We start from the raw sequence: 15,683 nt of genomic DNA on the forward strand, positions 1-15,683 counted from the left end.
ATGCCTTTTGTTAATAGAGGGCGGCAGATTGCGTGCCTTTTGGAAAGTTTTCATGTTAATTGCAGAGCCCGACATACTAATACACGGGGCTGCATTAAACATGAAAACTTTCAAAAAGGCACACAATCTGCCGTGCTCTATTAACAAAAGGTGTGCAGAAAGCCTAAAAGCACAACGTATGCTTTACATGTCATTCTTTTGTGCTGGCTGCATTTATTTTCTTAATAGAGCATGCCTGCGAGCTGATTGGGGGCCATTGTGAAAATATTACTTTTAATTGCAGCACTGTCATCGCTGCAATTAACATAAATATTTTCACAATGGCCCACAATCAGCCCGCAGCCCTGCTCCATTAAGAAAAGACATGCATCAAGTCCAAAAAGAACGGCATGTAAAGCACACTTCGTGCTTTTGGACTTGCTGTATTTCTTCTCTTAAAGGAGCGCCACTGCCGGCTGATTGTGGGTCATTGTGAAAATATTTATGTTATTTGCAGTGCATGACGGTGCTGCAATTAACAGGAATATTTTCACAATGGTCCACAAACAGCCCCCAGCCGCCCTTCTTTAAGAAGGAAAAACAGCAGCAAGTGCAGGCGCCACTGCAACCAGAAAATTGCCATTTTTTGTGCCGCTCCCACTTCAAAAAGTGGCAGTGCGAATGCTCTCTTGGAATGTGCTGGGGATGCGCGCTCCACATGCAGCACTGCACGCTAGGGGGATCAGACGTGCGCGCACGTTACTGGGAACACTGGTTACCACCTTACTGAGTCAGTGGTAATTGTATTTCTCAAAAGCCATTTTGCGACCAGTCGCAATTAGGAAATCCTTCATACATGCGGTTATTCACTAATAGGAAATCCGTATGTGCAAGTTCTTATTTTGCCGATTTCCAAAATGCGATTTCTACAGGGTAGAAATCGCATTTTGTGGCTGTGTTTTTGGCATTCGTACATACCAAATGCAAGTTTTGCATTTCTTAGCGGCCCGAAATAGTAATCGGTCCGTTAAGACATGCAAAATTGTTTTGTACATCTGGCCCATTGAGACTTATTTTGCTCTATTTTTTATGTGTTTAATGTAATTTGTGATACTTTTTAGACACGGATTCCAATAGAAACCAATGGATCCTTCAACACATTTGCTGACAGTTTACCCATATCTATTTATACATCTGATGGCTAATACATTTTTCAAGTGAATTGACCCCAATGCCTATTAAGAGTAATAACCTTTATCCTGAATAGTTACATATCAGTGATGCTTGAGGCCATTTCAGATGTGTTCTTCATGTGTTGTAACACCTTTCAAATGAGCTTTCCCACAGTAATATCATCAACATTTCATGTGATGAACCTTTTACTGTGTAAAGTGTGGAGCTATGTTGTTGTACTGAGAGTTGTAGTTCACCTGAGGAAATTGTTACTTTTTAATTTGTCCTTAAAACTTTTTGACTGTAAATATTTATTCCAGAAGCATTACCTTCTTAATAACAATGTTTCTAAGTCACCCACCCCTTCTGGTTATTTCACTTGCTCAAGTATATGAAACGTAATCGGATTTAGGTTACGTCCCTGTACGTTTCAATAAATTGCAACTGGGTCTTTGGTTCGTTTGTGCACATATTGCTCTTATTTTAGCTTTCGTGGAAGTCATGAGTTTGTAAGCTTTTCCACACGGGAATTTTACTATGTTTGTAAAAATTTGGTATCACATGTTCAGATTTACACCAACTACAAAGATAGCCTACATTGATCATAGCCTTTTCTTCCTGTCAAGTTTGAGATGAGTCTGTCAAGTAGTTATTTCTTTGTGTTTATGCAAAATGTATATATGATTCTGATTGGGAAACACAACGTATTCAATACGCCTACAACTTGGATCTCACGTACCAATAGGCACGAAATCTGTAAAAAAAAAAAAACATAAGGTGAATTAAATCGTCTTGGAAAAGTTTATTAGCCATAGTAAAATTGCTTTGTTTATTTAATCGGAACTTGTCTGTATCTGTAAACAAACACACATAGGGTGAAATTGCAAAAAACACAGTTGATGGACAGAATGTAGAACAATGTCATACATTCACCCCAGTACAAGGATCTGGGCCTAAATCCATCGTTTATTTGCACTCCACACCACCCTGGGTTAAACACTGGCTATATGCAAATCAGCTCTGACCCTGTGCCTCATGGGAACAGTCCAGTCCGAACTGCCAAGCCATGTCTTTCCCAGACCGGAATCAAGCATCCAAGGACCGGTTTCTGGCTATCCTGTATCATATCATATCACCTCATCAGCCTGGATAGCTTGAGTGAGTCCCGTGCTCTCCATGCCACTGGAATCAAGCTATCCAGGCTGATGAGGGCTGAAAGCCCGAAACCGGTCCTTGGATGCTTGTTTCCAGTCCAGGGAGGACCTGGCTTGGCAATTCGGGCTGGACTGTTCCCATGGGGCACAGGGTCAAGACTGATTTGCATGTGGCTGGGTTCAAACTGGAAAGGCATGGTGAGCAAAAAAACGATGGATTTAGGCCCAGATCTCTGTACTGGGGTGAATGTATGACATTGTTCTGCATTCTGTCCATCATCTGTCGTTTTTTAACAAACACACATACACAAATCTGTTGGATTTTGTATACTCTAATCTTGTTATCAAGATATGTGAAGTCTATGTGTATTTAATGATCGATACTTCAAAGTTTGCAATTATATATTTGTATTATTCTTGTGCATTTGTTGATTAAAATGCTCTTCAATGTCTTTCAGTCATCAAAGCCTAAACATCATGAATCAGTTTTGAACATTAAAAGCAAACTAGTAAACAGCTGGTAATATTGAATGATAAAAATACAAAATCATTTCATTATTGAGTGTGGCTAGATAATGTACCTCACTGTGAGATGCATGATAGCATGGCATTTCCTGTTTGGTAATATAAAAATGTCATATCTATAACTGAATATTTTGGTGTTATTTTTCTATAGTGTATTCAATTAGATTGCCAGGAAGAGAATCTCGTTCTCGGGAACCCTTTGCAGAAGACATGAACGACATTGTTAAGGAAATAACAACTATTTTACTGCCACAGCTACAGGAAAAGCCTTTTGCGTTCTTTGGTCACAGGTAAATGCAAAAACCATAAAAAATAATATAGCCTCCTCAATTAAAAAGTTAATATTTGGATTCATTGTGCTTAGATGATAAATTTGCACCCCTGAGTAGATATGCTGCTGCTGATAGAGTGGCAGTTTGCAAGAGAGTGGATAGGATATGCTTTGTTGTTGTGGAGTGGACCTTACAGATGTCAAAACGGTATGGGTGTTAGAAGCAGAGACATGAAACAACAGAGAACATTTAAAACCCTCAAAGAGTGCAATAGTAGACACCTCAGGAGAGATTCATGAACTTTTGTGTGGCTTACATTGTCATAAGTGTGAAATTCTCTTGACCACTCAGGCCTAATCCACAAAACAAATTCTGTTGTTTTGTCTTACTGCATACTTAGTTATGATTTTCTAGGTGTCCAAAATGCTTATTCACAGTCCTGATTCAAAGAACTTTATTTCTGTTAGTATGCCTGTCTTTATCCCCGAAATGTTACAATTCCACTAAACATAACGTGAATTTGTAAAGCCCACAGTCACTCACAAGGGTATTGTGGCGCTGAACAACAGATGTTTATTGTTACCCAACTCAGTGGTACTCATTTTATCAACCTCAGAAGGATGAAAGGCTAAGTGGACGCGCTGAGATTTGAATCTGTGACCATGAGGCCAAACACTGGCCCCTACAGTGGGTGCATTAGTCCACTAAGCCACCAGACCCATCTTAAGTCTGGAAAAAGACAAAATTACTAACAAAAACAACTTTGGGAATCAGGACTCTGGTTGGAAAAAAAATTGCATGATTGGCATGTTTTGAAAATGTTTATTTGGAGTTGATTGAAACATAAAAATAGATATTTGGTTCAATGTTATCGATTTATTTTGCTCTAGCTGCAGTTTACCTATGACAGTTGTGCGGAACACTTTATGGTCACCTTTAGCTCATTTTACCTTTATCCTTTGTCTCTTCCTCCCATCCTTTTACCCTAGCATTTACAAAGGCCTAGCAAACAAACCAGTAGCAATGATAATTTGCAAACAAACCAGTAGCAATGATAATTTTCGTTATTGAACATTTTATCATTGCATTATATTTATATTTATTCATGAGTGCATTGTGATAGAAATAAAATCATGTTACTCTATAAATAATATTGCATGTTATGGCTTTTGTACTTTTAAAACTGCATTGCATTTTTAAATCTCCAAGAAATGTTTTTAACTTGAGTAATGTCTAGGTATTTGCATTTTTGCCAGAAAACAACCATAATTCCAGATTATGACGAGTCACAAAAAATGAATAAAGGGGACTGTGCCAAAATAGTTTAGTCATCTTGTTGCCCTGTAATAATTAGTTAAAAAATAACACATTGATGGATGGAATGCTTGAACTAATCTCAGCACTAGCAATTGCTCAGTTGTATCCCAATCCATTGTTTTGAGCCCACCATGCCACCTCAGTGCGGACCCAGCCATATGCAAATCAGTCTTGATCCTTCTCCTCATGGGAACTGTACAGCCTGGACTGCCAAGCCAGGTCCTTCCTGATTCAGAACCCAAGCAACCCATGACCGGTTTCACCAATGATTTGGGCTCGTGATTGGGGTATTGTTAAGTTCCAGTGGCAAAGTGAACCCTGGGACCCACGTCTGGGCATACCCAGCACATTTTGGGCATCAAATGCAAAAACAACAAGGTGATGGATGGAATGCCTAAATTAATTTCAGCCACTGGCAATTTCTTGGGCCGCATACCAGTCTATCGTTTTTCGCCCACATTCCACCTCAGTTTGGATCCAGCCATATGTCAATCAGTTTTGACTCTGCTCTCCATGGTAAAAGTCCAGCACGAACTGCCAAGCAAGGTCCTCCCTGAACCAGAACACAAGCAACCCAGGAATGGTTTTACCCTTGTTATGGGCTCATCAGCCAGGTAAAGCTTAGTTTCAGTGGCTCAGCTCAAGGCTATATTGTTCAATCAGATGTAGCTCTTGTTATAGGACTGCTTTTATTTGCTCTCCACCTGTTCCATATTACTTGTTACCTCCTCCTCATTTAATACCTTACTTCTGTTGTCAAGTGTTATTGTCCCCTTCTGCCATCTGTCTTCGCTCTAGTGGCCTGAGTTGCCACTTTCTGTGCTCAAGTTGTTCTGGGACTGTCAATATCTGATCTCCAAGAAACAGAGAAGTGGGAGGTGCACTACTTGGTGGGTAATAGGTTGAGTGTTGAATTTGAGCGCGGATGGGTGCACTCCAGGGAGACGGTCCCGCTAGGCGTCAGGAAATATGAAACTAATCAGTGTATGCAAAAGTTTGCAAATACATCCCCTGTGAGAGGCACACCTTAAATGTTCATCGAAATGATTACAAGGTTCAATGCTTCAGTGTGGGTTTATTCATCCATATAATTTCAATGGGTTTGACGTGTCAGTGATATTATAATCATATCACTGTGAATCAATCAACGATACAGCTTGTACATATTCTCCAATGCATTTCGGGCATCGTGCCCTTTGTCAAGGAGAGTTCATAAATGGAAGCTGCTTCATAGCCTGGTTTATTCGTCCGAGTGAGTTGGGTCGTTGATTGATTCACAGTGATATGATTATAATATCACTGACACGTCAAACCCATTGAAATTATATGGATGAATAAACCCACACTGAAGCATTGAACCTTGTAATCATTTCGATGAACATTTAAGGTGTGCCTCTCACAGGGGATGTATTTGCAAACATTTGCATACACTGATTAGTTTAATATCTGATCTCCATCATTGTGACTCCACTTTTCCCAGGGTCTCAGTTCTTACCTGTAATTCAATCACAGAGAAGCCAGAGAGTTAGGAACCAGGTAACAACATTCCCCTTCTGTCAGACCTGTCACTATCCGCTTTCCCTTCAATGAACCACACTGCTGCCGCCTTATGAGCCTTTAGTATGATGGAAATATTTAAATTTCTTCATTACATTGAACACTTTGCTTCTATATCAATTTTGCTTTGGCTATACCATTTGATACCTTGATCTTCCCTGCGGGTCATATTCCCCCGCTGTGCTGGGGGAGGGGTGGCGCGCGCAGTGCCCTTGTGCTCATGATGAGCTGAGCTCGTCATGAGCCACAGTGGTCGTGTTCTCATGACGAGCTGAGCTCGTCATGACCACATCCGTTTCTTTAGAACGCTCGCACAGCAGGGGAATTTGCCCAGCGTGCGAGCGTTCTAACGGTTATGACGAGCTCAGCTCGTCATGAGCACACGAGCACCTTGGCTCATGACGAGCTGAGATCGTCATGAGCATGGAAGGTGTTAAGGTTTATAAGTATTTGACTTAAGTAAAGTCTTACCTATTTATCTCTCAATTAAAATGCTGGTTGTGCTGTTTGACAACACTCCTCATATTTTCCTATGGGGATTGACTTGCTGCTCTGGCCTACCCAACTAGATGTGAGCCAAAGACCCTACAGGAACTGTTTGCCAACTGTTGCCTGCATACATATTCTAATATGCTGCTTTCTCAGACATTACTTTCCTGCTCTTTTACCTCCTGTTTTTGTTTTCAATGTGTGTACCTCTCTCTCATGTATCTGCCATTTATCTATACCTTCCCTTCCTTCCTTCTCATCTCCTTTTCCTTCTTACCTGTGCCACCTTACATAATTTTTTTTCCAACTGCCTTGTCCTCATTTGGCCTCCTCCTAAACTTTCCATTTGCGCTGCCCTCACTGTATTCAGATAGATGTGGCCTAGCATCATTTTTATAGTACACCCTTTCCATTTTATGTGGCTTTTGGAGGAAATATCATTGATATATTTTCAATTCTTCTAATTTCAGAAACTGTTAGAAAACTTTTTTGCATTTCTTTAAAATTATTATTTGGTAGTTCAAATGCAGGTGTTACATAAACATCACCTGGTTTTCAGCAAGTTGAATATTTATAAGTTTGGACGTTCATGTTTCTCCAAGTTCGCATGGTCTACTTTTATCGTGCGGGGGACCCCTTACCCAGTACATGTGTTAAGTGATTGTGTACAAATAAAAGTCCATTATTGTATTCTTGTTAGCTTCTGTAGTAAGCTGGCAAGGATTTCCAGTTATTAAATGATCTTCTTGCCTGGCTTGGTATTTAACACATTCCTGTATTCCTCCTTTCTCAAATGCCCATATGAATGATTTTCCACAGACAACTCAAGTCTGTGTGACCATTCTGTAAAAGATGCGAACACAGAAAGTCCATGACAGATACGCTTAGCACTATGTTATGTTATGTTAGCTGTACTTATATAGCGCATAGCTACCCCAACATCGGGGCATACCAGCACTCGCAAACGGGAGACCAGGAAAAGTGATGCTAGCTAGATGAAAGACAGCCAGGTATAGTCAGTTACTGAAAGGCTAGGGAACACTGGCGCAGCAAATATACATATCGTGCACTCGATGGATGAGAACAACCAGGTTTTGATGTGTTTTCTAAATGCACAATGATCGTGTGTGCTGCGTGCCAAGAGAGGAATAGAGTTCCATAGTGCTGGGGATAAGGACCTAAAAGAGCACCCTGCCGATCTACTCCTATGTACCTTAGGAGTACAAGCCAGATGCAGGTCTGCTGATTGCAATTCTCGCGTGGGAACATATCGGGTACAGAGCTCCTGAAGTATCTGGGGGGCCAAACCGTGTAAGATCTTATGGGTGGTGCAGAGAGTTTTGAACTGGATTCTCTGTTCAATAGTCAGTCAGTGTAGACGGTGCAGGAGATGGGATGTATGGCAGTGCTTAGGGCGGGCAAATAGAATGTGGGCAGCCGCATTCTGTGCCGTTTGAAGTCTCTTTGTGACCGTTAGTTGTCCCATTTATAAGTGTCCAGGCCTACCAGGAGAACCTCCGTTTTTGAGGAGTTGAGTTGAAGATAATTATCTGCCATCCAGTTGGAGATGGCCAGGACATCTTCACGGAATTTCAGTTGGTCTTGGGCTGGGTTGCTGATGAAAGTGAAATCAATTGCATATGATATCATATTAATCTGCCGAGCTTTGGCCAAAAGGGCTAGAGGACAGACATGCACATTAAATAACGTGGGGCTCAGCGCAGAGCCCTGAGAGACACCGCTGCTGAGAGGATAGATATTGGACAGGTAGAGAGGGGCCTGGATCTGAAACCAGCGATCGGCTAGGAATGACGCAAACCAGGCCCAAGCCTTACCACTGACCCCGAGCTCCCTAAGTCGTTGGAGCAGACGCTCATGGGAGACCGTGTCGAAGGCCGCACTCAGGTCTAGTAAGATCAGTGCCGAGGTGTTGCCCATGTCCAGTGACCCCCTTGGCTGCTCTGTAACTGCCAGCAGGGCGGATTCCGTACCATGCTTAGGCCGGAACCCATTTTGTGACCTGTCCAAAATCCCATTAACTTCCAAATACTTGGTCAAGATGCCATTAACTTGGGATTCCATGATTTTTCCCAAGTAAGGAAGCAGAGAGATGGCCGGAAATTATCCAGCAGAGGTGCATCCAGATGCATCCACTAACAGGGGCTGACCCTACTTCTGAAATCCTCGCTTTGTTGTGCCAACTTCAGAACGAGGCTACACTTTACTGGCACAGTTCAGTAAATGTGCACTATACAACATGGAGGTACACAACCAGGATACATTTAAAATGTATGTAAATGACTGCGCAGCAAAAGTATAGTTAATGGTCTTCAAGCTGGTATAAAAACAGCATTGCAGGTAAAATGTAACAGCGCTTGTTGAGGCACATGTGGCATCAGTATATTCATAGTAAACATAGATGTATTAAGACCTATCGGGGTAAATTCACTTTCTCATGACTAAGCAAAGCCAATACCCTACATGTAAAACACGCCAACCATGATCTAGCGTGGGCTGCCTGCGTTCAAGGTAAGAGGGAAATGAAGTTAACATTGTGGCAGGAGTGTTCTATGTAAAGGACATTGGGGATTGATGTAGGAGTTTAGCCGATTTGTTCCCAGTTCTATCTGGACTGTACTCATCAAATAGAGAAGATATAGACGTTTTTAGGCTCAGGGTGGGTGTTTGTACTCTATACGAACATAGCAGACCAATAGTAATTAATACTGCTCCTACTAACAATCATTGTTATTATTTATTGAACAAAAACGCAAAATTAACTTTCTGTGGTGCTGCGGTAATAGAGGCCACCATTGCCCAGCTGAGAGTTACTTATTTAAGGCTGCGCTAGGCCTAACCTGTGAAGTGTCAGGCCCTACACAAGTGCTTATTTCACTGAGCTGTCCGACCAGCTTAATGAGATATTGTCCACGTCTTACTCGTGATCTGACGTTGATCCTCTGGGGCTGAGTGGTTGTGTACGAAAGAAACAAATAGGAGACCAGAAATGATCAGGGCTGTCTGGACTCTTTTTTGATCCACTGTGGAGTAGTGCTGTCTCATTAGCAGGGGTATTTGGGCAGATTCACACCCCATTGAGCTGAAGCATACTCTACTTAACCTCTGTCTGAACTAGATTGCTTTGCATTTACATTAGCCATATTCATAAAATCTCTGACCCCTATTCTTCTCTACCAATGAGCAATCCTTTTTTTATCTGATCTTTCGGTATTTTGGGCTGCTTAGGACCAGATGTTGTTGTCATGAATAAGCTCCCACTGACCAATTAGAAACCAGACAGAAGAGTAAGTAAGGGTGGCGTTCCAAGTCCTGTCCCTGCTTCTGATGGGGCTAGCGTAATCGCGACCCCTGCTGTCATGTGGCTTCTTGCTTGCTGAGGTGGATTCCTGATCTGCCGGTTCCGGTATCAGAAAACATGAAGTTTATCCCCCTCTAGTGGGAAACAGCCTGCCAGTGGGCAAAGTAATTTAACAAATACATCTGTGTGTGCGCTTGTGAGTGTGTGTTTGCACTTCTGCACTGAGCAAGACATACTGGAAGAAATCCTTGACACAGGCAGACACCCAGAGCATATGAGGTTCACCTAAGGTAAAATACAGCCCCCTGGCATGTGGAGGTAATTGTTGGCATATTGGAGGCACACAATGCCAAGTGCTGGTTCTGACATATTGGATGTAATTCTTGATACTTATAACAACCTACTGGCCCTGGCACATCGGAGGAAACTACTGGCATATAGGGGGCATCTATGGGAACATGCTAGCCCTGGAGGTAATTGTTTGCATTTGAGTGTGGGGAGGAGCGAGACACCAATGGCGTGATGGAGTCCATTTGTGGAAGTGCCCCTGTCATTGTGGCGATAATTCAGTTCTTGGTATCAGTGGCAAATTAAAGGTGATTTGTGGCTTATGGTTGTCACAACCAGGAAAATGCAGGCCCTGGAGGGAATACTTCGCATAATAATGGGAGGTAATGGCATTATGATTCTCAACTCTGGCAAAAAGACGTATGCCTACTTGATCATGCCGCAGCCGGCCCCTGGGGTTGTAGGCTATATGCTGTGTAAAATTAGTAATGTACAATAAAGGTCTTTATATAATTAAAAAAACGTATGCCTGGCCATATTGGAGATAATTCTGTTCTTAGCAATAGTGGGGGATCCTCTAAGGGTTGCTGGTGCAAGCAGATATGTGGACCCATATTTATCAGTGTGTCACGCAACGCAGCAAGACACCTTTTATGTGCTGTGTGAACGGGAGAGGGCAAGTGTTAGACCTGTCTGCTTCTGAGGGTCCCCTCACAATTATGATTTATTTTGTCCCCTGTGGCCTCTGAGTGTTATTATTTTTTTTTTATGTCCACCCGGATTTTTGGTTGTCAGCATTGACTGGGGGGCTAGGTGTTCCTTGAGTAGGACGTTTTGCCTTCCCTTTGTGGGCCTAGTTACCTCAGGAAAGTCACATCTCTAAGGAATCTAAAATGGTGGACGGCAACTGATAAAAACTGCCACCTCAGGGAGGCTGAGGCATAGCAATACATGTAGAACGTTCTGGAACCTGCCAGTACCTTCCTAAGGTCCAGGTCCAGCCTATAAATAGCCCAGAACCAGAGCGGCCATTTTGGGGAGATGACCAGAAGGAGTTAGAGGGGAACCTGAGTAGGAGTGAGGCGTTAGAGTAGAGAGTAGGCGCACTGAGGAGGGCTAGATTAACCCCCGGGTCGGCTGTACTACTTTGAGGACGTCTTCCTCTGTCTATTGACCAAGCCTTACCAGGATTGATTCCCTTCAGCTTCGCAGAAACTTATTCGTGAACTCTTTGAGTAATACCTGTGAACAAAGCCTATGGTTCAGGGTAGACAGTTTAATTTGACCTACCTGAACAACTCATCTTTCAACCCCCCTCCTTCCGACTCCCGGGTTGTACGTGATTGTTGCTCTGGGTGTAGGTGGGAGCTGGTCGGGGTAATCGTCGGACCCCTCCTCTGGGGCTGGTGAGACAAGTGCGGACTCTGGAGGCAACCTGCCGTTAGTGGCAGCCCGCCGTTTACCCCGCAACTGTGGTGACAGGAACCCCCCCTTCATTGCAGACCCCGTGACGAGAACCGGAGTCGAATCCAGCAGGGTAGCGGGGCTGTAGAAGGTCTCGGGTGCCGCAGGTGACGTCCGGAGTGAATCCGGAAGAAGAAGGAGGCCGGCCGGCGTGGACACACGCCCCCTCTGACGCCTGTAGTGAAGGCGGTCCGGGAGCCTGACGGAACACGGAAGACGTGTGGCAGAGCTGCAAGGCCGCAGGCTGAAGGAGATCTGAGGCGCAGAAGCCGGAGCAGACGCAGCACTTCCGATCAGGAGCTGAACGAAGTTGGTGTTCTCAGGACTGACCGGGACGTGAGCTAAAAGTACCGGTAAGGCGGTGAGGTGACGATCGGGGCCCCAAAGCCTGAGCGGGCCTCAACATTAAACCAGGAACAGTGGTGTGGGGGAGAAGTGACTGGTAGCCCTGTTAACTTTTGCCAACAGCACGGAGTCCATCGGGCTATTGTAAACAGTTCCGATTGAGCAGGGCTGTTCTCTCAGGCTGGAAAGGGCGGGACGCCTGGCTATTTCAGTCGGGTTCTAAAGATAACAGTTACTGGCATTAATTGAGCAACCGGAAGGACAAAAAGTCCAGAAGATAAGAGAAATAGCCAAAGTTAATCCTGTGAGACTGAGTATGATGGCAAAACCCTCATTTTAGACTCTGGTCAGTTTAGATAAGTGGGCCAGAACGTTTAGGAGAACAAATTGGAGGAAAATGTGGTTATTGCACTAGTGAAATCAACCTGCCTGTCTAGCTACTAGAGCTAGTTGTCTCCCAGCGAATTGTCAAGTAAATTACTAGAGGGGCATTGAGAATTGGAGGTGCTGGTACCCCTTTGGTGTAATTCCATAACCAAACTGTTTTACTTCCAAAGATAAAAGTGTACTAGAAAGTGAAGTTTTAACCTATTTAGGAACGTTATGAACTTACCCAGGTTTCTATACTACAACTGATAATGATGAAAAGAATGTGTTAACCAAGCAACACCTGCCTGGGAACCAAAAGTCTAAGTACCTTGGAAAACTGTATAACGCTGAGAATCTAAAGTAAATTTAACTGTAAATGTGATACTGTAACTGAAACCTTGAAAAGAGCCTTAAGTGAACTAAAATCTTTTATAAAAGGTACTGGTATTTTTCTACATCGGTGTGGTGTCCTTTATTTTTTTAGTGATAAGGCATTGAGTTACTGTGAGTGAATTGTAAGCATTACACGCAAGGCTTAGAGTTCTAGCAACTCCCGTTCAGTGCCAGGCTACCCTATGTAGTCTAGGTTTCCTAGGTCTAACATAATTGGTGTTCAGCGGCGGGATCCGGGTTTGTGCTTACAACCACTTATTAGTAACACAGTGCTTACCACGGGCCTACACCTGGAGTTTTCTCCAAGCGGTCTTCCAAATTTATATTTTGATTTTCCAAATTTACTCCTGGTGGTGGGTGGAGGTTGTCCTCAGATTACACTTCTTAGTTCTCTCCTGAGTGCCCATTTGATACCATATTTGAAAAATGGAATTGAACCTTGAAGAGATAGAAACCTACACTGTGGCCCAACTTAGAGAGTGGTGTCAATGACAGGGGGTGTTCTTCAAGAAAGGTGCCAAGAAAAGCGAGTTGCAGACAAGCTTGAGGGCATGGGTGGAAGCTCATACAGAGGAGGATCAGGAAACAGAAGAGAGTGATAAAGACACTGTCCTTGGGGCAGGCCTGCTGTACCAAACTGAAGGGGGGAATCTGCTGACAGGTCCCAGGACATTTTCAAGGGAGGGCAGCAGTGTCTCAGTGAGGAGCCTTACCGAGAGGAGAATGAAATTGGAGTTAGCCAGATTAGAAATGGAGAGGGAGAGCAGGAGGTTGGCCCACGAACTCACACTAAAGGAGCTAGACTTTAAAGCCTTAACATTAGGGTCCCCCAATCCTAACAATGGTGGCAGCGAAAACAAAGAGATCACCAGAGAACCCAGACCCTACTTGCCCAAGGATGTCATTGCTAGTTACACCCCAGGTGATGATATTGCCAAGTGGCTAGCCGCCTATGAGGTCTCCTTAAGGGCCCATGGGATCTTGGAAACCCACTGGGGGGGTGGGCTGTATAAGTACATGCCACCTGCTGGCAGGGATACCTTGTTGGCCCTGGAGCGGGATGAGCAAACCCACTACCCTACAATGAAAGTGGCGCTGATAAGAAAGTTTGGACTAACTCCCGAGAAGTATAGGCAGAAATTTAGGAGTAGCCACAAACTAGGCACACAGAATTGGGTGGATTTCCTTGATTACGCAAAAAAGGCCTTGGAGGGTTGGGTGAAAGGCAGCGAGGTAGGGGACTATGAAGGTTTATATGACCTCATACTCAAGGAACACCTACTCGAGAAATGCTTTCCCGAGCTGCGACAACACCTGGTGGACAGCAAGCTGACCAGCCCCAGGAAGCTTGCTGAGGAGGCGGACATCTGGGCTAGTACCCGGGTGTCCTCAAAGGGGACTGGAGGGGATTCCCAAAAGGCCGGACAGGGCGCCCCTCAGAAGAAGGAGGGGGGAGATAAAAAGCGGGAGTTCTCTAAAGGTCCCCAAAACAGTTTTCAGGGAAAAGGAACAGGTTTCACCCCTAAGGCTAACCCGCCCAGAAACCCTCATCCTGGCCAAAGCCAGCAGCCAAGGGTTGTCCACTGCTTCGAGTGTGGTGGTGTTGGACATTATAAGGGAGATGTCAGATGCCCAAAGAGACCACCCCCTCCCACCGGAGGCAAAGCCCCGGGAGTAGCCAGTGTAGCGCTCGGGGAGGAGTTGCCCTTAGATAAGGGGGGTGAGTGGGCGGGTGTCACCTTAGTGTCCCTGGGAGAACGGGAGATGGTTCCTAAGATTCAGGTGCCCCCAAATACTACCAAGTATAGGCAGTGGATCACCATCAATGGCCAGAGAGGGGAAGCTCTGAGAGATACAGGAGCCAGTATGACTATGGTGAGAAGTCAACTGGTGTCTCCAGAGCAGGTGATTCCCAATGTACTCCACCCCGCCGCGATGGCTGACGGCAGAATGGGCCACTACCCCGTGGCCGAGGTTCCCTTTGAGTGGGAAGGGGTTGCAGGTTCACTTCGAGTTGCCGTAAGCCCTGCCGTGCCAGTTGATTGTCTGCTGGGGAATGACATGGAGCACAATGCTTGGAGGGAGGTGGAATACCGGACTCATTCTGAGATGCTGGGTACACCTGACTGGGCCTGTGTCAGCACAAGGTCCGCGACTACCCGGAGGGGGAGTTCGCTTACGCTGGAGCCTGGAACAATGGCCCAGCCAGCTGCCAGAGAAGAGAAGCACAGTAGGCAGGAGGAACCTGCCTCAACATCTCTACCTCGTGAGATAGATAGGCCACCTGCGAAGGTGGATCTGGAGTCCACGGAGGAGAATGTTACTTCCTTGGAGAACCTACCCATCCCTGCTGAGTGGCATGTGGAGGGAGGTCCTTCCAGGGAGGAATTCTGCAAAGCTCAGAAGGAGTGTCCTACTCTTGAGGGGCTGCGGCAACAGGCCAAAGCCCAGGCAGCAGGGAAGGTTGTAGGGAACTACCAGATTTACTGGGAGGATGGACTCCTCTACAGTGAGCCCAAGGCACCCGAACATGGTTCATCCAGGGCCTTGGTGGTCCCTCAATGTTTTAGAGCCTTTCTTCTAGAACTGGCTCACGAGATACCCTTGGCAGGTCACTTGTGTCAGGACAAGACCTTTGCCCGGCTTGTCCCCCACTTTTACTGGCCTCGGATGAGAGTGGCGTCTGATACCTACTGTCGGACGTGTGTGTCTTGCCAAGCTAGTGGGAAAACAGGGGTGAAGCTGAAAGCTCCCCTGGAACCACTTCCAGTCGTTAGCACCCCCTTTGAAAGGGTGGGCATCGACATTGTAGGGCCATTAGATCCACCAACTTCAGCTGGTCACAGGTTCATCCTGGTTCTAGTGGATCATGCCACAAGGTACCCAGAGGCAATTCCTCTGAGGACCATTACTGCACCTGCAGTGGCAAGGGCCCTGATGGGGATCTTCACCCGAGTGGGTTTCCCCAAGGAGGTTGTGTCCGACAGGGGGACCAACTTCCTATCAGCTTACATGCGGGCTATGTGGAAGGAGTGTGGT

General features: G+C 45.0%; 1 protein-coding gene across 4 annotated transcripts in view; it reads left to right on the forward strand.

Moving 5' to 3' along the window:
- OLAH (oleoyl-ACP hydrolase) overlaps window positions 1-15,683 on the forward strand; it is a 247,455-nt gene that overhangs the window by 99,684 nt on the left and 132,088 nt on the right. For all 4 annotated transcript variants that reach the window (XM_078663601.1, XM_078663600.1, XM_078663599.1 and 1 more), the window contains exon 3: window positions 2,983-3,121. In XM_078663601.1, the coding sequence (XP_078519727.1) occupies window positions 2,983-3,121 (139 nt within the window). The remainder of the gene's footprint in view (window positions 1-2,982; window positions 3,122-15,683) is intronic.

The sequence above is a fragment of the Lissotriton helveticus genome, chromosome 10 (assembly GCF_964261635.1).
Source record: "Lissotriton helveticus chromosome 10, aLisHel1.1, whole genome shotgun sequence".
Classification (NCBI taxonomy): Eukaryota; Metazoa; Chordata; class Amphibia; order Caudata; family Salamandridae; genus Lissotriton; species Lissotriton helveticus.